At 40.0% G+C, this 22,732-nt stretch overlaps 1 protein-coding gene across 3 annotated transcripts in view; it reads left to right on the top strand.

Annotated features, from left to right (window-relative positions):
- EDRF1 (erythroid differentiation regulatory factor 1) overlaps positions 1 to 22,732 on the top strand; it is a 35,718-nt gene that overhangs the window by 5,011 nt on the left and 7,975 nt on the right. For 2 of the 3 annotated variants that reach the window (XM_033130768.1, XM_033130770.1), the window contains exons 5-21: positions 805 to 929; positions 1,181 to 1,337; positions 4,239 to 4,340; positions 4,614 to 4,735; positions 5,456 to 5,567; positions 8,160 to 8,307; positions 8,405 to 8,513; positions 8,857 to 8,968; positions 10,386 to 10,646; positions 12,696 to 12,767; positions 13,220 to 13,370; positions 14,511 to 14,699; positions 15,041 to 15,241; positions 16,597 to 16,815; positions 18,480 to 18,703; positions 20,672 to 20,830; positions 20,995 to 21,144. In XM_033130768.1, the coding sequence (XP_032986659.1) occupies positions 805 to 929; positions 1,181 to 1,337; positions 4,239 to 4,340; positions 4,614 to 4,735; positions 5,456 to 5,567; positions 8,160 to 8,307; positions 8,405 to 8,513; positions 8,857 to 8,968; positions 10,386 to 10,646; positions 12,696 to 12,767; positions 13,220 to 13,370; positions 14,511 to 14,699; positions 15,041 to 15,241; positions 16,597 to 16,815; positions 18,480 to 18,703; positions 20,672 to 20,830; positions 20,995 to 21,144 (2,613 nt within the window). The remainder of the gene's footprint in view (positions 1 to 804; positions 930 to 1,180; positions 1,338 to 4,238; positions 4,341 to 4,613; positions 4,736 to 5,455; positions 5,568 to 8,159; positions 8,308 to 8,404; positions 8,514 to 8,856; positions 8,969 to 10,385; positions 10,647 to 12,695; positions 12,768 to 13,219; positions 13,371 to 14,510; positions 14,700 to 15,040; positions 15,242 to 16,596; positions 16,816 to 18,479; positions 18,704 to 20,671; positions 20,831 to 20,994; positions 21,145 to 22,732) is intronic. The other variant, XM_033130771.1, reaches the window with a different exon arrangement.

The following is a 22,732-nucleotide window of genomic DNA, read 5'->3' as shown; positions in this document are numbered from 1 at the left end:
GGACTAGTTCACATTTTTGAAAAACCCTTAGATTGTCTCCATTAAAGAGATTCTTATGAAACATGGCTGCCAGGAAATATGAAAAAAGTTAAAAGTTACTCCTATGAATACGTAGTTACTAGAATTAATTGGTTCTCTTAAAGCAGAGCTTCTCACACTGTCGGTAAATAACTGTTGTCCGCCTAAGGTACTGATGGATGTGTCTGTAAAATATGATAGCCATGGTGCGCTTTGTCAGGGCTTCCTCTCCATTTCTATACTTTCCTTGTCATGGATTGTGCGCAGATCATGGTTCTGCCAGTCCATAGACGACTCTTCAGAGACTCTTCCTGCAGTGATTTGATAAAGGAAAATAAGTTATGGTGATTTCAACTGACATTTAAAATCAATGCCTTTCCCTTTAAAAGACCACAGTTCAGTCTGTAACATTTGGGCTAGCCTCTGGGCAAAGTCTTAGATGTGACAGTGAAGGAACACAGCCTGACCTTGCTTCTTAGCAGCTTACAGTTTGGGGTATATAAACATGCACAGATGATTTCAATACAGTGTGCACAGTGAGCCTTATCTGGGCACTAAAGAACATATTACAGAGAAGGGTCATCTCTCCTAGCCTGGCTTAGGGAGAGGAGCAAGACGGGGAGATTTCCAGAAGAGATGATAGGAATTGAGTCTGGAAAGAGAAGTGTTTGATATGTGTTTATGAAACTGTATTCAAAAAATGAGTATTTCCTATAAAAGAGTAATAGGTAACATATTGTTTTGACTATAGGTTTGTTGTATTTGTGCATTTCTTATGTTATTCAGACTGGTGATTGGACGTGGCTAAAAGAGTTTTATCAAAGACTTATTGATCAGAAGTGGCAGAGGAAGAAAAAGAGCAAAGAGCATTGGTACCAGAAGGCCATTCTTTCCAAGTTTTTGTATTACAGGTACTTGACTACTTGTTTATTGTTAAGAGGAAAAATGAAGTTCTGATCTAGACGTTTAATTCTAAGTGAGTAAAAGTAATAATTTAAGGTTTGCCACTATGGTATTGTTGACATTTCAATGTCTTATATTCTTTTTTTTTAAAGTAAGGTTTATGCTTGATTACATAGAGTTTAGTTTTTAACAACTAGTAGACTTTTACATAAAGTTCAGTCCAGTAAGAGTATGGTATTTTTATTTCTGATTTGGCCAGTATCAATGGCGACGGAGCTGCTCAGCCCGTCCCATCTGCCACAGAAGCGCAGGAAGCGTCCAGCTCGGACCAGACGGACGACGCAGACCAGGTTTCGTGGCCCGCCCCCTTTGAAATGCCGTCTGCGGTTCCTGAGGGTCCCAGTGCTTCCAGTCAGGTCAGTTAGTGCTCGGATGCTAGTCAGTCAACTCATTTAAGGGGCCAAAACCAATCGTTTCGTTAATAAAAATAGATGAGTAGGAGTAAAAAATATTCTATTAGTGTGTGTCTCAGAATTAGGAAAAAATAGTTCTTTTAGTTTTTCAAGATAGGATTTACAGGAATGGCTAGATCAGATTTTTTAGGTTACATAATTCAAAATATTAAAAAAATTTTACCAGCGTTTAAAATAGCTTACCAATACGTTTATCAGTACTGATTATCTCCTTAAAGTCATAAGAGTGTTATATAATGAATATAGTGATGTACATTTTAAACTTGAGATAAACAGTAAATGCCTGTCAAATATTGAGACTCACAGACCTGTTTGTAATTGAATACTGACCTTCTTACTTTTAACCCTTAGTCAGATTGTTAGGCCTAAAATTGCCCTTAATATTTTCTGGATGAAGTTCCTGAGACTTAACCCACATTCATGTTATAGAGCATTTAGAAAGGAAGAGAGAATAGAATATGTTCTCTGTTTTGTCTCTTACACTCTTGGTTTCTTCTTATTGGTCGTTCAGTTTTGTCATTACTGTATCTATCAAAGAAAAAAATAACTCCACAGAAGTAAATTGTGCATGTCTATTTTTAGAAAAATGTATTGACCAACTCATAGAAGATAAAAATAAGGTCTTTAACTTGTTAAATTGTGTTTTTCCTCTTGCTGTATGTTCTCATATTGAACATTATTTATCCCTCCAGATTGTTGCTCTCTTCACAAATTACAGGGTCATAAGGCGGCAAATACATTTACCTTGACTCTAGTTTCACTGGAGTTATAAGATAGAGAAACCTCACTGAACTCTGTAATGAATTTAAACTTTTTTGAAAGTTGGGAAAACTATACGGAAAAGGAAGGAAGTAATTGCCATGCCAGTTTACATAGTGGTAACCCGCAAGAGGTGGGGATGTCGTGGGAATGAAAAGGGACATGGGTGCTGGGTACTCGCAAGCTCCTGTGTCATGGCGTGGGTGATAGCTAATGGGTAATGGGCTGGGTAGGTAGTCACGACACTGTATTATTTGTGTTATGCACTTCCCGATACGTGATTATGTTTCAAAGGAGTTTTTAAACCTCAGTTAGTGTTCCTTGACTTCAAAACCCACACAGTACAGACTGCATAGTAGAAATGCTAGTCTCCTATCACCCATCTCCCCCTCTCCCAGTCTTATCGTTCTGTCCTTACCTTGTTTAGGGTCAGTCACTATGAAAGATCTCAGAGGCTTTGGAGACTCTGTAGACTTGCATGTGGAGGAGGGGAACTGGCATCTAGTTAATGTCCCTTAGGCTGCGTACTTCAGGCCGTGTGTGTATGTTCTCGTTTGTATCAACTTTTTTTCCATCCTCGGAGCTGCATATGAAGTCTTGATGGTATCGTTTTAAAATAAGTAAACTAAAGGTCATAAAGAGTAGATGTGTGTCCATGGTCTTCACGTAGCTGGTGAAGTCTGAGCTGGGGTTCAAACCCTGATCTTGATGATTTGAGAGGCCTGTTTTTACAGCCGTGCCCCACTGGCCCCTGTATTCCACACGTGTGTGAAAGGGCCTCTGAGCGCCTCTGAGCGGTCAGATGGTGTTGGCAGTGGCACATTCCTGAGCAAGTTAGCCTGCCATAAAAAGAATCTCCCACAGAACGTTTTTATAACCTACTATGCAGCCCAAATTTCAGCATTTAGAGATTTATTTTTGTTTGCAAGCTATCGCCTCGTGAATTCTTGTTCCCCAAACCTAAACCGCTAGTTTGAGGCCTGTGTTAAGCAATAAGAGTTTAAATATGTGAAATAGGTGTCTTCAGTGTGGCCTTAGAGCCAAACCTTTATGGAGAACATTATAACCTAGAGCCCCAACTCTCTTAAGGCATCTACCTGCAAATATAGTTTTGGGAGTTGGTCCACAGGTTGATAACTTGTTAGTAAAAATAAATAATAAAGTGTGAGGTTCTGTGAGGATTCTTTAAGAAGTCAGGACACAGCAAAAGCACAGGAGATTTCCCACCCCGTCCCCGTGCTTGCAGTCATGTGTGCTCACTTCGCAGGCAGGTGCTCAGCCTCTTAGCAGACACGTAGGGTGAGAAGTTCATGGAGCAAGCAGTATATGCACATGTATACATGCCCACCTTGGGGTCTGTTGCAGCACTGACATTAAGGTCTAAAGTAATGTTTCTTAATGACAGCCCTCCTGATGATTGGAAAGTTGAGTGGTGGACAAAGGTTCCCCTTCCTGAAAGTGTTTTCCAAAGTGTATTCCACAGAATGTACTAAGAATAAAAAGTGTTCTGAGATGGAATAAGTTTGAGAACATTGGATCATACAGAGGTACAGTAAATTTCTCTTAGAGGCTCTTTTGTAAGAAGCGTTGGTACTCTCCAAAAACAAGTCTACAGTAAGCAGCATGTTTCAAAGCTGACTCGGGAAATCTTTCACCGAGTATCCCAAGGACTAGTATTCTGTGAAACACATTAGGAAACGCGAAACTCAAGGCTGTTAATATGGTGGGTGTCTCAAAAACGTGGCCTGGGTTTCTTAGGAATTTTTTACTTCATTAGAGATGGGGTAGGTTAAAAGAGCAATGATATTCAAACTCACCCAAAAGAAGTAAAATGAAATACTTGGAAAGCTAAATAATCTTTTTTGCGTAAGATCTAAATGTGACTAGCTTATTTTAGTAGCTCTGATAGTTAAGAGCTGAAATAAGCCACCAGTGATGAGAGTTAATGGTATGTCTTAGCCCTAATTCACAAAGGTAGATTTGAAGTGTCTGTTTTGAATGTGTAGGTGATACACTCTTGAGTAGTAGGCCATTTTTTAGAAATTCTGGCAGCAGAGTCACTCCTTATCCTTGCACTTTTCACAGGGAAGTGACCCTCTTGAACCCTCATACATAGTGGGGCATGTGGCCTCAGCACCCAAAGAACAAAATTTGACTACTCTATTCAGTGACGGGGAGAACAGTCAGGTATGCTTTCCGTGGTGTCCGTTTGGGACACCCAATCCCCATCCACTTCGTTATTTACAAACTAGTCTGAATGGGAATTCATAGGGAAAAAAATCTACTTGATCCTGAAAATCGCTTTCTAAACATCTCTGTGATCTTATAGCTCTGTCAGTTTATTTTATTTTGTCTCCTTTGTCTTTTCTGTTTTCTAGTCTTTTCTGTGGATCATGGGGGCAAATTAGGGGTCTCCTGTTTATTATATAATAATCTTTCCTATTTTATTTTAAATCAAAGGGTCTTAAAAATGATTTTGTTCGGAATATTTTATGGACATTTGAAGATATACATATGTTAGTTGGCTCCAACATGCCAATATTTGGAGGAGGCAGATACCCAGCAGTCAGCTTACGTCTCAGGTAAGCCAAAGTTATCTTCCTTTAGAATCAGTGTCCCATCTGCTTTCACTTATCTATTTGGGCATCATCACCTTTTCCTAGGTTGTTTTCATCTCTCCTTCCCCCAGCAATTGAAATGGCCACAATAAGGAAGGAGCTATTATCAGCAAATGCTGAAAGCCCTATAGCTGGGTTTTCATTCTAGTCATTGATGAGTGGAGTCAGAGAGCTGTTGTATCAGCCTAGTTTTATGTCTGAATCTACAGCATGTGAAAATATAGTAGAATTTGTTTAATTAGTTAAGGAGGTGGTTTGCCCAGCTTCCTGTTAACTAACTGTGAGCATTGTTTCTTAATGCTCCAGGTGTATTTGTTCCTGTTAGCCACTGTGTATTCTGGCTGGCCGTTGTGGTGCATAGTGGTCAGGCTTTCCCCTCAGGTCGTATGAGGAGCACGCAGTAGGCTCACAGTCATCTGCTACCATACTTCCTCTAGTCTTACTGAAAACTCTCATGGACACCAGTTAGAAATCCAAGCAGAGCTTATGAAAAGATGTTAAACATAACCCAGCATGTGGGCTCCATGTGCTCTCTCAGCAAAGAAAGCACTATGGCCTTTTCCATCTAGGGATACAGGTTAGAGTAGTTACATGGGGGAAGTAAGTGCAGATGACTTATTGTGACTTACATTAATAAGTCTCAGCTTAATTCAATCAAATAACACTAGAAATGTGTATTTTTAGGGATAACAACAAACCAATCAATGTGCTAACTGGAATTGACTATTGGTTGGACAACTTGATATGCAATGTCCCAGAGCTTGTGATGTGTTTTCATGTAAATGGAATTGTACAGGTAAGAGGCAGTGTGACTTTTCTAATAATCTCTCAAGTGCAAATCGGTGCAGAGAGTATCTCACCAAAGCTTTTAAGGCCCTTAAATACTAAAGTGTATTTTGGGCAAAGAAGATAGCTATGAAAAAACTGAAATCCGAGTGTTTTCACATTTGAGTTGTTGATAGAATTCTAGATATTACAGGAGTATAATTTTACAGGTAATTATGGGAAGGACATAACTATACTAAACCTACATTTGAGGCCATAGAAGTCTAAATTTTAGGCACCCATAGTAATTATTTGAAAGCATAATGTACAGTGGAGGTATTTTGTCAGTACACAAATACCTAATCAGTAAATGTGAAGTTTTAGGGAAAGGCCACAGTAATAATTGCATAATGTAGGCAGCTTATATAGTAAATTGTTGTTGAGCATGTTCTATTTATGAGGGACTTTGTCCCCATTATAAAGTTTGGGGGAAAACAAAGACTAAAGTTTGGTCATACTCAGAAATATATAATCTAATGGGAAATAACAATGTGCAAAGGGAAAATAGGGGATGGTGGATTAAGTGTTAGAACTGTATGTAGTGTGCACACACAAGTCTGATGGTCATAGATGGGTGAGATCACTTCTGTTTGGATCTGAAAGAAAGACTTCCTGGAAGAAGTGGCATCTTAACGAGATCTTGAATGATAGATAGTATCCCAAAACTTAAGAGATGGATTTTAAAAGACGGGGGTGTAAGTAATGATGGGATTGATAATAAATCCAGTTAGGGAACACAGGATCCTGCAAGATCCACGTAGCAGAATAGCAAAAAGATTAGAAAAGTCGCAGACAAATAATAGAGAGCCTTGAATGCTGAGCTAAGGAGTTTGGACTTGGTTCGATTGGTAATCTGGAACCAGTGAAGGCTTTGCATGTGGGATATGAGCTCCGTTGTGTGGGAATGTTAATCTGGAGATAGCCTGAGGACAGACAGGGAAGACATGGAGACAAGAAGACGGGTTAGGCATCGTACAGCCTTTGCAAGTAGTGTAATGTGCTCATGCTGTAGAGGAAGCCCTGGGCATCGACAGCGGTAACAATGGCAGGCGTTTCCTGAGTGCTTGTTTGGTTCCAAGCACTCTGCTAAGTGCCTTACATGCGTTACCTTAGTGATGCTCATATCAGCTTAGGCTGCTCGTGTGCTATTCCCTTTGATGGAGAGGGAAACTTGAGGATAAGGGCACTCAAGTGAGTTGCCTAGGGCCACGTTGCTAGTGAGTGGTGGTGCCAGTATTTGAACCTATGTCTGGCTGAGGCCATGCTTTTAATCATTGTACTTCAGCCCAGTGATTCTTAACCAGCTGTGTGCGTCACAGTCACTTGTGAGCTCTTGAAAGATACACTTGCTTGGGGCCCCCACATTTCAGGATAGATGGGAGCTTTGTAGATGATTCTGATTTGTACCTTTGGATGAGAACTGTCCCCCATCACCCTAAATGGCAGCATTTGCTGAGAGGCCATGAATGGGGTAGTGAGGAGAGTCAAAGGGAATTCCAGGGCTTAGGGACTCTGGGACTAGAAGCATGGCCTGAGATGGGGACATTGAGTTGGTTTAGTGGGAAGGTAATACACTTGTCTTCATCGTGTGTTCAGTTTGAGGAAAACATTAAAACGCCTAGTGAGCATTTTGAAGTTGCAGACGTTAGAGAAGATGGGGCTAGAGAAATAAACTGAGGCATCACACCGTGGAGTTCATCACCAAGGGAATGTGTTAAAATTAAACATTGGAGCCCATCCCTGTACAGGTCCAAGGGAGAGCCAGAATGGTGCAGTATCCATCCACGGAAGGAGGGAGAGCCAGAATGGTGCAGTATCAAAACCAGAGTGCAGCATTTTAGGGAATGAAATGATGACTTGGGGCTTTAGATGAACCAAGAAGGATGAAAACCAACCTTAGGAGACTCTGTTTGGTCTTATTTCCCAATTGATTTAGAGTTTCTAGTTTTAGACTACTTTAGAAAATGTGGTAAGATGCGTTTCGGGAAGTGTGAACAGAAGACAAGCTAGAAAAAAATATGGAGGCACTTTAAAAATAGTGGTATCCATGCGTCTTGACTCTCATTGCTGCCCCCACCCCACCCCACCCCATGCTCCATTTCTGTAAAGGAATCGAGTCCGTAGCTCAAGGGAAAGAGTGGTGTGTCCTTGAGAAACTTCCAGGTGATTCTAGTATTGAGAAAAAAGCCTTCTGGGTGAGGTCTACCTTCACTTACCATCTTCCTGGTTGAAAACCATTGGGGTGGAATAGAAGAGAGTGTACCATGTGATTTGTGCCATGTGAGAACAGAAATGAGATCATGCCTGAATTTATGGTTCATACTTTAGTGATGATTCTCCCTTGAGAGTTACTCCTGTGGTGAATCAGCAGCGTTGCTGAGCGGGTGGGTCAGATTCCTTTGGAATGTTGGAGCCGTAGAAAGGTTGAGAACCATTGATTAAAACTTATCCATGCTGCATAGGTCTCTAATTGCAGGGTTTGTATTAATTTGCTTGCTTTTTAATAAGAAAAGTGTTGCTGCCTAGGTTTTCTCTTAAACTGCCTTCTATCTGTGTTTTACAGAAGTATGAAATGATAAAGACAGAAGAGATTCCCAATTTGGAAAACTCTAATTTTTCTACTAAAGTCATAAAAGACATTGCACAGAATATTTTATCATTTCTGAAATCTAATTGTACCAAAGAAGGACATACTTATTGGCTATTTAAAGGTGAGATAATTCTTGAATTAGTCATTAATTTGAGTGACTGCTGGAAAATGATGTTTATTTGCTTTTGGGTTTCTTTGTTGTTTTGTTTTTTTTCCAGCAAGTGGCAGTGATATAGTGAAGCTGTACGATCTCACCACTCTTTGTGAAGAAACTGAAGACAAATACCAAAACCCATTCACAATGCCAGTGGCTATTCTCTTATATAAGTGAGTGCTTTTAGAAGCGAAATGAAGAAGTAGTAGCTTTGTGTAAAATTTTAAAGTGTTCATCCACACTATGCAAGTCAAGGCTTTTAAATACCTTTAGGCTTTCATAATTTAAAAAACAAATTGTACATGTTTGTATGTGTGTATATGTATATGTGTACACACACACGGACTGTGCCAAAATGAGCGGGGTGGGGTAAAATACATACTTAATTGTTTAACTGGGGGGGTGTAAAATACAATATTTAGTTTTTTCTCATAGGGAAGAAGGACACGCCTAGACTTGCGTCTTTTAGAGAATGATGACTGGGGAGTAAAATTGATATACACATTTTTTTTTCAGGGTTGCTTGCAACATGATGATGAAGAAGAATCAAAACAAGAAATACTATGGGACTATTAGAACATTGCTTCTTAATTGTGTTAAATTGTTGGACAAAAGCAGACATCCTCAAGTAAGATTAACACTTACATGCTCTCTCAAAACAGTTCTAGCACTGTGACAGAGAAGTGTTGTCTAGACATTAAAGCCACCTGATTCACAGTCTGTAAATACCCGTCTGGTGTGGCAGCGAATTCCCCATGGGCTGTTGAGCACTTAAAATGTGCTTAATCTGAATTAAGTTGTGTTTGAAGTGTACAGTGCACACTGAATTGGAAGATTGTACACTTTACATGTTGAAATAATACTGTGTGTTTGTTGAATCAAATATAGTGTTAAAATTAATTTCACCACGTTTTTAATGTGGCCACTACTATAGTTAAAATTTCGTGTCTGGCTCATGTTTCATTTTTCTTGAATAGCACTGCCTTATAAATTTAGAACTCCTGCACAGTGCTTTTTTTCCCTTTGTTGTATCACTACCTGGAGGTGGAAACCATTTTACGCTATCTTAAGATCTATTTACATAAAAGGATGTTATTGCTGTTGGTGTAATACATTCACATTCCCTCCTTCAGTACATAATGCACCTCTTAAGATAATCGCTCAGTCACAGGCCCAAAGTTGGACACCACCCTACCCTTAGTTGTCTGAATTTGACAGTTGCATTTTTGGTGTAAGGCTAGTTGTGGCCTATTTAAACCAGAGAAGGTGTGTAGTATATGATTTTTTTTGAAGATCCAAGTTAATTTTTATTGTAGCCACACATCCAGTTTAGAGATAAAGATTATCCTAGAGACCAAGCCAAGAGAAAACCTATTGAAGAACAATGGCAAAACAGTTTCTTACATAAATATCTAATGCTGATTGTGGTGGTGGTGTTTCGTGGATGTTGAATAGTTGATGTGAAAGTTAGAAGATGGTGTTACAACTATTACGTGTCTACAAATAAGAATTACGTAATAACAGTGAAATAAATGGTGATATATACATGCCCATTTCACGAGGTAGCAGGATGAACTTTTCCCTCGTTAAGCCAGTGGGGGTTTTCTCCCCTGGAACCATGAATTGTATAGTAAATATTAGTTGTCTAGTAAAGGTAAACTTTTTTTATTTATAACTTGTAAAGAGAAATTCTGGTTTCTCAGTTGTTAGGGTGTGATATCTTACTAATACTGTAGTCATGACACTCTACATGAAAACTTCTGTCTCCAGGGAAATACAGTAGCCATCGGTTTTTAAGCGAGAGGGCTGAGTATGGAATAATTTCAGAGAATAAGAAACAACAACCCATGAGGGTGTTACAGAGCACGTTCAGAGTATCGGTAACTGACTTAGGAACATTTCTGTGTGTATTACAGTCTCTGGTGGAAACCACCTTGTTTGCAGACCTCCTAAAATTAGTGCAGTAGTAAAATAAATGCATTCCACTTTAGAGTGCTTGGTTTTGATGACAGTCACTTACACATATTTCCTTTTCTTTTTATAAGATTATTGCTTCAGCCAATTACATGCTTTCAGAACTTTTCCAATTGGATGAACCGAAAAAAGAAGAAAGTCCAGAATCTCCTTTAAATGAGAATTCTGATGAAAGTTATAGTGAAGAGGAGGAGGAGATGCCGGACAGCGATGAAAATGGATCCTATAGCACCAGTTCTGATCCTCCAGATGATAACAAAGCAGTAGCTATAATCAAGTCTGTTGGAGAATTGTCAGTTCCAGAAAAATACAAATCCATTCATCAAATCAGAGTAAGCATGGTAAAATTTATATTAAAGTGGTATCAGTGGAAAAACAAATAGTTGTTACTTGAATACAGTTAGCCTCTCAAAAGATGGCGTTACTCAACAAACCCTTCATGCTCCAGAGTCTAATCATTAGCTTTATGAATTCTAAATTCATAATTCTGAATACATGATTTTATAATTGTGCCAGAATAACTGACCCACATGCACACCTGTGGTGGACACATCAGTGTCTTAATGATTATGTGGGTGATTTTCCTTAACAGTGACCAGTCAGAGTAGACGTGGGTGGCTTGTTGATTCATATGTGGAAAGATCTGGTGCTTTATCTCTGTGCTACACGACTGTACTTTGTCTGTGACTGGGGCCACGTCATCTAGATTGGACGTGTCTCTGACCTAGTGAAAGCCAGACGGGTCCTAACAGCTTCCTACCCTTTGGGTTTCTGTTGGTGTGGATGGTGTTGACTGTTGTTATACCGTCAGTCTTTTTCCGGACAGTCTAACTATGTTTGCGTTTTCCAAATTATAATTACTTTCCAGTCCTGCCGTCCTGTGATCAGATCCAGGTCTGCCTAAAAAGAGTTCTGGTTGTTCCTTGAACTGAAATACAGTCAGATTTACAGATGATCTCTTAATTTAAGCTCAGAGTTTAACTTTTGGACAAGAAACTTTATATCCAGATAGGTTGTTAGAGGACCCCTCTCTGTCACTGCGAAACCTTGCCTGTCTTTCTGCCCTTCTGTCCCTTCACTTTCCCCTCACACATACCCCCATCACTGCTTTTTTTCTGTCTCTCAAACTCATCAAGATGGGGCCCAGCTGAGGTCCTTTGCACCTGCTGTTGCTGTGCTCTGAACTTAACCTTTCCCCGGACTTTTTATAGCTGCCTTTTTCTAAGCCTTGACTGAAGGTCTCCAGGAGACCGTCCCTGATGACGCTGGCCAAAGTGTGCTCTATATTTATCTCCTTCTGGGAGGGGATAATCTGTACCTGACATTGTGTTTGTTGCCTCTTCATTGAGACGTAAGCTCGCTGAAGGTACGAACACTTTGTACCTCCCGTGTCTCCAACACATAATGGGTGCTAGTAAATATTTGACAAAATGACTATAGGAAAAAGTATCCACTATTCATCTGATTTTCGGTACACTTTCAGCTTGAACACCACGGTGGAGTAAAAAAATACTTTTCTGATTATAAACAAAATTATTGACTGCAAAAGTGACACGTATTTAGGAAAGTATATTATAACACAAGACACTGGGTTTATGAGGCAATTAGATGGTAATTAAAGGTGTAGTGATAGGTTAGTTTACAGTTTTTTATAGAGACACTTTGTATCAATATGCGAAGCACTCAAAAAATGCAGTCACAGTATTCATACAAACGAGTCTCTAGTTAGTTTTGCCTGCTCAGTGCACGTTTTGAAACATGGAGTCCACATGGCTCCAGAGCCACAGCCTCAGCACTCACTGACTGTGTCCTTGGTCAGATGACTGAACATCGGGGCTTCTCTCTGTAGAGTCCGAGCAGTGATTCCAGCCTCGCAGCATTCACCCACATGAGATGCCTCCCCCATTACACATCATATCACTTAATACAAGGAGGTTGTTAGTGGTTTTGCTCCTAATTAATGAGACGATTGGTGACACTTGTTAACTGATTGCTAAATTGATGACATTATTAACTGTGTTACTAAGTGTCAGTGCTAATTAGAAGTTGAGCTGACCAAGATAAGGTGTACATTTATCTAAAACATTGCTACTCACGTTCACTTTTTTGTCATAATAGAATTATTTAAAAATTTTTAAGAACTTAAAGCGACATATATGCCGTAAGATATTTTTGTTAAGCAAGATTTTTTTGATGATGCTTATATCAATTGAATCTGTAATTAAAACTACATTATTAACCTTAATACCTCACTAAGCTGAATACACAAGCAAACTTTGAAATTACTGATTTATAGAGTTTTAGTTATTCCCGGGAGTTGAGAACTATGGAGTTTGTCATATTGGTAGCATATTAATAGTCTTAAATGTTTGTTTCTGAAGCCCAGTTGTGCATTTCCAGTTTGCCATGACACAGAAGAACGCTGTCGACTTGTGCTCAGCTATGTTCTGGAGGTAAATTTGGGTTTAGTCTTCACTGTTTCAGTAAAATTCATACTTGATATGCAAATAGCACTTGTTTATTCTAAATGATACTCTGATTATTTTTTCCCTTTTAAGTATAAAGTGAAAACTAGGTTTTCCCAACTTTTTAGGTCAAATGTACTTTTTTTTTTTTTTTTAATTTATTGGGGTGACAATTGTTAGTAAAATTACATAGATTTCAGGTGTAAATTCTGTATCACATCATCTATAAATTACATTGTGTGTTCACCACCCAGAGTCAGTTCTCCTTCCATCACCATATATTTGATCCCCCTTACCATCATCTCCCACCCCCCGATCAAATGTACTTTTGTAAAGTCTGTTTTCATACTATAAATTTAGTAGCCCAGATATTGCCTCATATTAAGTTTCTAGTTGACTTTCGGTTACATGTACAGTAAATCTTTCTCCTTTTCTTAAAGGGTTTAAAATCTGTGGATAGCAGCATCAAAAAAGAAAGTGACCTTCCTGCTGCAGACCCCAACACCCCAATCCCACTAAAATATGAAGATGAATCCACAAGGGGAGGTCCTGAGGGTCTGGAGAAGCAGATGGCCTTGTTTTTGGACAAAAGTAAGTTGAATTGATGTGCAAATGAGGCCCTTTTCAGTAGAATAATGTGCTAGTCCTTTAAATGAGTTAACATATGTAAAGTGCTCAGAACAGTGCACATAAATAAGCAGCACACAAGTGTTTTATCATTACCTCACGGCACTTGAGTAAGCTGGAAATGTCACGTCACGTGTTACCTGGGAACAACAATACATCACACACTTGTTAACGGTTTTGCACACGAACACAGTTGGGAGCAAGGACTTCATCTTACGTATCACAGAGTATGTGTATACAAGTAAAGGAAAAAAATGCGTGCACGATTAAAACCATGACAGAGACTGTTCATTACTTTAAAGTCTCGTGTTGTAGCTAATTAAAAAAAGGAGCAATCTGGAGGCTGGGAGGCTAGGGGTGCGGTGCCCACAGCTTTTTGTTCTCATCCGCACCTCACGTTTGCTGTGGTTTGTCATCAGCCGTCCCCATCTCTACTCCAGGAGGTCTTCCAGGATAGAGGCCATTTAACTCCATGGCATTGTCTGTCATGCCTAGCTAGTGCGTGGACAGAAATGGTCCTTTGTTGGCTGAAGAAGGGAGGAATGAGCTAGACTTTGCATTGAATTCTGAGAGAGGACACAGTCCAGTAAGACGGGAGAGAGGAAAAACGGGCAACGGCAGTAACTTGACTTTGGCTGATGGGTCGTAGGGGTGGAGTCCTGGCAAGTGACACTGAAAAAATGGAACTTAGGAAGTGAGCTAAGATGCTTGGACACGATTTAATAAGTGGTGAGGAGACATTTTAATGTTTTAGAACAGGGTTCCACTGTGATGAAAGGTGTGCCTTAGGAAGGTAAACTTTTTGGCAGGGGGTCACGTAGACGAGAAAGGAGGCAGATGTCAGTCATGAGTTGAGTTATGTCCGTGACCCTGAAAGAGAAGGACCGAGGTGACAGCTGCAGAGGAGCCTCGGGAATCTCAAGTGCCAGTCTGCTGAAACTGCCGTTTGGCTTCATCGGCGTTACGGAGCAAAGCATGGGCTTTGCCAGTCTGGTAGCAGTAGTGCCTACGCCTGGCATGTTCCGACTGAGAAGCAGAAATGAGTTTTTGTACTGAGACTTACATTCAAATAAAATGTGCTGCCTTTTCTCTCCCATGTCATAGTGGGCTCCCTTCAAAAGGGTAATTATTCCAGTCAATCTGGAATGATCCCTGGTTCTTGGCAACATAAAATGAAACTCCAGCTGATTCTCAAGTCGTCCAAGGCCTATTATGTTCTGTCTGATGCCGCCATGAGTCTTCAGAAGTATGGACGAGCGTTGCGATACATTAAGTTAGCTCTGCAGAGCCATGGTAAGTCGCCGTCAGTGAATGTGTTTAATAGGTGTTGGGAGGGGAGAACAGAAAAGGCATCGGAATCACAGCGAAATTTTACTCCTGTTTCTGTTGTGAAGTTTAATTTTAAAACAACTTTTTCTAAGCTTGCATATTACCTAGTATTTTATTTTCTGCTCTGAGTAGTTTAGTATGTCTTCATTTTGAAATGAATGAAGCCGTGTTTGCTATCTGGCACAGTAAACGTAAAGTAGCTACAGTGATACAATGCTTTCAGCGGGTAACCCATTTTCTTAGTATTTGCTGTATTCGTTAATTTTTAAGGCACTCCGTTTCTCCTTCCCGCCCTTTCCACACAGATACTTACTGCTGCCTCTGCACCAACATGCTCTCTGAAGTGCTGCTGTTTCTTTCCCAATATCTGACGCTCTGCGGTGATATCCAGCTGATGCTGGCGCAGAATGCAAACAATAGAGCGGCATATCTTGAAGAGTTTAATTATCAAACAAAAGAAGATCAGGAGATTCTGCACAGCCTCCACAGGGAGTCCAGTTGTCAAGGTACGCCCACCACACGGCGTTTAGTTCACTCTGGGTTTCTAGCCACTTCAGCGTACACTTACTGGAATGCGTCCTGCAAAGTGGCAGCAATGGTAGTATTTTGATACTGCTCTCTTTTGTTTCATTTCTTTCTTTTAATATTGAGCATGCCGCTGTGTGTTTGTATGTAAAATGGTTTTGAAATACTTTAAATTACTAATGACACGACTGGAACTGACCATAACATAAACTCTACGACAACTCTGTTGCCTCTGTGCATGTGTCCTCGGGCAGGTTTTCTAGGTAGCCACCCTCGTAGTCAGCCAAGCACCACGGTCTCCTTCTACAAACGAGTAACAGGTGGTGAAAGTGGATGATTCCTGCGTGCTCAGATAACAGGCTCATCGCTTCTTAGACTTAGTCATGGCTGTCTTGCTGAACGTACCATCTTTTTGGAGTTGTCACATGTTAAAACTGGGACGTAGGAGAAGTTAGTCCACAGTAGCAGGGTCCCTGCCTGTCGGCGGGTACAGTGTTACAAGCATACTGCAAGTTAGGTAATAAAAGTATCGTGCAGTTATTTTATTATACCCTTACGTTGTTTATATCATTTGATATCCACCATCCAAAAAGTTTTGGACAGTTAACATCTAGAGAAGTACATTGGGGAAAGTGTATTATTTCTCTTTTTTTGTCCTATTTCTTCCCCTTTTCTTCTTCTATGTTTCTCATTTTAATAGACATGACGAGAAAATTCTCCGTGTTTTTACTACTCCCATCATATTAATTTCATTTAAATACTTCTTTGTGAGAGTGATATATTTGAGTGTTATTAGCAAGAGTGCTACCTTGTTTCCCCTTGAATTTTGAGCTTTGCACCTAAGTGTACTCCAGTCCCCACTAGATGGCATATTTAAGTCTTTGAGAGTTTACCTAGCAGCTTCTTTAGTGAGTCAAACTTACACCGGCAAACTATAATATACATAACAGTAGCAAACAGAGCTTTGTTTCAGGAACCAGCTTCATTAATTAAAAACAAAAAGTGGTTTGCTCTATATCAGTGGGCAACTTTTCAGTCTTGATACCAGTAAACACACACCTGGTAAAATCCAGGTCATGGGAATTGTTTGATATTTTTAGGCAGGAAAATATTTATTTTACTCAGATAGTAATGTCCTAAGAAGTTGCAGTTTTCTACATACACTAAGAGATCTTTACTTTGAAACTTAACATTTTTAATTGTACTGATTGAATCTTAGTGTGTCTCTACTATGTTGCATTGATTTTATTGTCTCAAGAATATAAGATTCCTTAGATACTAAGCAAGAAGGGTTTACATGATTCATGCCGATGTTTCCTTCTTTTTTTCTTTTAAGGATTTGCATGGGCAACTGATTTGTCTACAGACTTAGAAAGTCAGCTCTCAGTTAGTTGTAAGTGTTATGAGGCTGCTCATGAAATCTTGCAATTTAGTAACTTAAAAAGCCAAAACCCAGAACACTATGTACAAGTCCTGAAGAGAATGGGTAACGTCAGAAATGAAATCGGTGTGTTTTATATGAATCAGGCTGCTGCATTACAGAGTGAGAGAGTGGGTGAGTATCTCTTTGGTGTCCTCACTGTATTGCCTGTTCTATTAGAAAATCACGTTAATTTCCACGGTTCATGCAAAGAACTGAGGCACTTGATGTTATATCATAAAAGGGGTGCTCTGTTAAAAAATCTTAATTCTTAAATTTCCAAAAAATAAAGTTAGGAAAAAACATTTTTTCCCTTGAGATTCATCATTTTAGTGTCCTCCATCTGATGAAGTCAGAAGTGAATTGGACAGCAGCCTGTGCTAGGCAGTGTGCGGGATATATAATGGCTAAAACATAGTTCCCCTCTGAGTCAGGAAACCAGGTGTGAATATACATCTCTGAAGAATTCTATAAATATAAATGCTGTACAGTAGAGGAGTGGGGAAAGGAGACATTTATTGACATTGTGGAGTTCTTAGAGGCTTTTGGGAAGATGTAGTTTGAGCAGATCGGTACGTGGTAAGTAGGATGTCAGCAGGTAGATACGAGTATGGGAAAGGGAGGGCTGTCCAGACTGAGTCGGCAGCATTAGGAAGGAGCCAGAGATGTAAGGTCCAGTGAATATTTAGAGTGGTGGCAAGTGGTATTGTCATTGGGGCAGAGGTGATGGATTCAGCTGGGCCCATGCTGAGTTTGAAATACCTGTGCACATGTGAGTGAAAAGTCTGGTTTAAGTAGTCAGTTAGAAATGTGTGCTTAGAGCTACTCAGGTTCCAAAACATAGGTTAGGAACCATCCGTAGAGGCGTGATAGTTGAAGCCATGAGAATGGATGAAAATACAAAGGTGGACATATGAGAAAGGAGAGGGGCTGAGCTAGAACTGAGGATGGCAGGTAGGCTGAATAAGTTATTATGTGCCTGTTGATCTAGGAACTATGCTTGACATTAGGGATACAAAGAGTTCATTGCTAGTGGGAGAACCTGTGCTTTTAAAAAAAATTATTTTTCTTTTTAATTTGTATCTTTTTTATTGAGATATATGAACCCGTGCATTTGAGGCGCTTCTGGAGAAGGAAGTCAGTGAAGCAGTATGAAAAGTAATAGTCAGAACCCTAGGAGAATTAGGTGAAACAGACTGTGCCTCTTAAAACTCGGGGACTACGTCTTTTGAACCTGTATGAAATAGTGCTTTGCCCAGATGTTTGTATTTGCTTGCTGTCACATCAGCCAATTAATGTGGAAGGGGGCTGTGTTTGAGTGTTGTATCAGCCTGCTCGGCTGCTGTAACATAAAACCACAGATTGGATGGCGTCCACACAGAAATTTACTTCTCAGAATCTGGAAGCGGGAAGTCCAAAACCAAGGTGCCAGCAATTGGATTTCGCTGAGGCCTCTGTTCTTGGCTCGCAGACGTCCACCTTCTCACTGTGTCCTCGCCTGCTCTTTTTTCAGTGGGTGTCCCTGGTGTCTGCCTCTGTCATAAGAGCGTCGGATGTGTTGGGTTGGGGGGCCCCCTCATTTAATCTTAATTACTTCTTTAAAGGCCGTATTTCCAGATACAGTCCTGTCAGGGTGAGGGCCTCACCATGAATTTGGGGGTGGATGAGAGCAGTGCACTGCAGTGGATCCCAGGGGCTAGCTCTCCACTAGGCGTGCTGTCCTGCCATCCTCCGACCACATCAAGAGACTGATGTCTATCATGTCTACTGACGCAATTCTTGTTTTTTTCTTAATGAAGTGAGCAAAAGTGTGTCTACTGCAGAGCAACAGTTGTGGAAGAAAAGCTTTTCTTGTTTTGAAAAAGGAATTCACAACTTTGAGTCAATTGATGATGCCACAAATGCTGCCCTTTTACTGTGTAACACGGGAAGACTCATGCGGATCTGTGCGCAGGCCCACTGTGGTGCGGGCGACGAGTTTAAACGTGAATTTTCACCAGAAGAAGGCTTGTACTATAATAAGGTAATGCGTCTGTTATACCCTGGCCCTCAGCCGCTCTTCCTCATTGTCATTACCTTTACCATTGCTCTCCTAAAATACTACAAAACTAAAATAACGAAAACGGGGGTGAGGCACAGAACCAGACAAATTATTAAGACACTTGGAAACTGGCCTGAGAAAACTAGCAATGTGGTATTGAAGATGGCGTATTGAATTGGTAGGGAACAGATGAGTAGTCAGGAAATTGTGTTGGCCTAACCAGAGTAAATGTCAAGTGGGTTAAAGATGGACATGCAGCAGTGAAACTACCAGAAGAAAATACAGGAAGAAGTCCACTTGATGGGATGGGGAAGAAATTTGCCTGCATAACACAGGAAGCAGAAATCACAGAGTAAAAGATGGATACATTTAAATGTATAACAATAAAGTTTTTAAAGTGTACAACAGAAAGCAAAATGGAAAAAAAAACACAATCTAGGGGAAGTATTTATAGCATACATGACATCAGAGTTCAAAAAATCTTGCTATATAAAGGACAGTTAAAAATCATTGAAAATAAACTGCCCCAACAGAAAAAAGGACAAATGACCTTGAACAAAAAATTCATACATGTAAAAAAGGTTAATATGTAAGAAAATTTTCAAAATTTAAATTTTTATGGAATTTAAAAATGGAGATTCTTGTGTTTATACATCAAAGTCACCAAATATTTTTTGGCGAGTGTTGCCCTCCAGTGTTGGAGAGGGCACAGAAAACAAGAGCATGGATTTAATCGAGTGCAGGGATCCCCCCCTTTTTGAAAGTTGGCTTTTACAAAAGTCACTTGGCTTTTATAAAAAGCCCACATGAGAGCCTGTTTTTGCTAAGCAAAGGAAATCTGAAGAGAATTTTTCATTTTACGAAGAAAAGCGACAGTAGTGCTCAGCATGTGTTTTGCAGCCAGTATAGAGGCAGTGCACATGCCCGAGCAGAGAGAGCAGAGTGGCCGCTGCAAACTCCTTTCCGGGAACCACGCAGCATCTCAGTATCAGGCTGCCACAGCTGTGAACTGCGTCTGAGCATCTGTGCTTTATTTCAGTTTATTTTGTGTATCTGTTACCAAGATGCATCTTAAAGTATCAGTAAAGCCTAAGAGCTTCTAAAGGGTGTTAACGCTTAGCATAAAACTGGACATAATTAGGTGTTTTGATCGTGGCGAATAAAAAAAAAAAAGAAATGTGCATGCGTTGAATTTGGGGTCTGGGAACACAAGAATTTTTCCATATTAATGGTAATTGCTTCTTCGATTTACACCATTTCGGCTTATGAAAGATTTCATAGGAACGCTGTACTTTCAGATAGTGGGCGAAACCTGTACTTCAACGCTGTGTAAATTTACTTTGGTGAAGAATGTTCATGGCATGGTAAATTGTAAAGTAAAAGACCTTGTTTTTGTTTTTCTTTTTTTGAAGTTTACATATACACAGAAGAAAGAGTGGATAAGTACACACAAGAAATGTGGAAGTTATTGCTGGGTGATGGAATTAAGTGTGGTTCAATTTACTATATTTAGTGACCATGTGTTTCAGAATGGGGTTGGCAAAAGTGGGAGGAGTTGCTTCTTTTTACAGTCAAATCTGGCAAATTTTTATCCTTAGAATCATCAAATTATATTTTCTAGTTATTATCTAAACTGTAATGTTCATTTAGAAAGGGAAAAAAACAAAGGAAGACCGTGCATCCTCATTCATCGCCGTGAGGCAGAAAGCACTAAGGCTTACTGTAGACCTGAGATGGAAATGGGGCGGGTGGTGCAAGTCCACTTTACGTAACTTACCTCATGGAAATAGTGTCACTCGTTTACTCTTTTCCTTTCCTCCTAACATTGTCTTTCTGTAAATTCTCCTCAAGCCAAATTAACATCTGAGTGACACTGAAGCATGTTTCCTCTTACTGTGGTAATGGCGTTTGTTTAAACTGAGTCAGAACTGGGTTTTTCCTCCCCCACAGGCCGTCGATTACTATTTGAAAGCTCTGAGGTCATTGGGAACACGAGACATACACCCCACTGTCTGGGACTCGGTGAACTGGGAGCTGTCCACCACTTACTTTACTATGGCAACGCTACAGCAAGATTATGCTCCGTTATCTAGAAAGGCTCAGGAGCAGGTGATGATGTTTGCTGGGTTATAAAGGAAGTCTGCAACTTGACGTATTCCCTTATGTGACTGAGCATCTTTGCCTTGACATGTGGTATTTAAATGTTTTTAAACTTCTTATGGAAGATTATACACTGCCTTTTTTTCATTTCCCTCCCACTCAACAAAAAATAGATTGAAAAAGAAGTCAGTGAGGCTATGATGAAGTCCTTGAAACACTGCGACGTGGACTCGGTGTCTTCCCGGCAGCCTCTTTGCCAGTATCGAGCTGCTACCATCCATCACAGGCTGGCATCCATGTACCACAGTTGTCTGAGGAATCAGGTACCGCCTTTCAAATATAGGTGCAATGCCGAGTCCATTTAAAAGTGTTCTGGGTACTTGTGTTACATTTCAACATACATTTTTAAATGCCATCTACTCTCTTAGCTACTTTAGAAAAACTGGGATTATTCCCCTCTTGCTTATGCCGTGTATTTTTCTCTACTATAATTGATTGGGTCTTAGTTTGCAAAATTATATATTTGCCTAGGTGTATTATTTTGATCTTTAAAAATATCATTAGGCTTTATAGGAATGGTTTTGTGTTAATTTTAAAGTACTTACTCCCAGCTTTTAAACTTTTTATTGTGAAATAAAGCATATGTGAGGTGTGATAAAAAACTACAGTGAATGTTTAAATAAAAAAGATGTATTACAGTAAAAGACACATTGCCATTAATCCCCCTCAAAATACTCCCCCTCACTTCAAACACACTTATGCCATCGTTCTTGCCACTTTCTAAAGCAGTCTTGGAAGTCCTCTTTTCATGAGTGCCTTTAGTTGCGCTGTCGTGGCTGCCTCAGTGTCCTGAATTGATTCAAAACGTTTACCTTTCATAGTCATTTTGACTTTGAGGTAGAGCCAGAAGTCACACATTGCGAGATGGTGTGAATAAGGTGGAAGAGGACACATCGTAATGTTTTTATTTGACAGAAATTGCCCTACCAGAAGCGATGTGTGACACGGAGCGTTGTCATGATGGAGGCTGAAGTAAAGACACGAAAGAGGACTTCCAGAACTGCTTCAGAAAGTGGCAAGAACGATGGGATAAGTGTGTTCGAAGTGAGGGGGTGTATTTTGAGGGGGATTAATGGCAATGTGTCTTTTACTGTAATACATTTGTTTTTATTTAAACATTCACCATATCTTTTGATCACACCTCGTGTATATATAAGCACATAGAAAATGTATGTGATGCATGTGTACAGTTTAAAGGATAACAAAAAGAAACCCCCGCGTATCTCACCCTTCCCTGATGAGTCTCCTCCAAGCCCACCTGGAGTAATACTGTCCTAGATTTTCCATGATAGACATACCTGTTCTGTGTTTTACCACTTAAATGGTATGTTTACATTTTACTTGCTTGTGAATTCATAGAACTAATCATACTGTATATATTCTTCTGTGGCTTACTGCCTTTCATTGGCTTCGTTTTTTCAAGATTCTTCCAGGTTGCTGCAGATAACTGTTCATTTTCTCAGTTCAGTAATAGTCATTACATGAACATATCACAGTCGATTTATCTAGTCTGTGTTGTTTCAGTTTGAGGCTGCTAGAAATACTGTAAACAGTCTTATTTATACATGAGTCCTGGTGCCCAGACAGATGCATGTATTTCTAAGAACAATCTGAGGACTAGGCAGAAGCTGCCTGCCTTCAGAGAGGTTGCCTTGCTTCTGCCAGGAGTCTTGTGCTTAAGCTTCTCAGGGATGTTTTCTGTTCTTTTTGTCGTTTTCCCTTTCTCAGCTCAGTACCAAGAAGATGTATCTTGCAGTCCCTTGGGGCATGGGTTTACTTTCGGGTTGCCCTTATTCTTTCAGTTCCAGTTTAGTCGGGGAGCACTTCTTTCCCCCTTGAGCTGGCCTTGCC

The sequence above is a fragment of the Rhinolophus ferrumequinum genome, chromosome 16, assembly GCF_004115265.2.
Source record: "Rhinolophus ferrumequinum isolate MPI-CBG mRhiFer1 chromosome 16, mRhiFer1_v1.p, whole genome shotgun sequence".
Taxonomy (NCBI): Eukaryota; Metazoa; Chordata; class Mammalia; order Chiroptera; family Rhinolophidae; genus Rhinolophus; species Rhinolophus ferrumequinum.
This window is presented reverse-complemented; position numbering and strand designations above follow the sequence as displayed.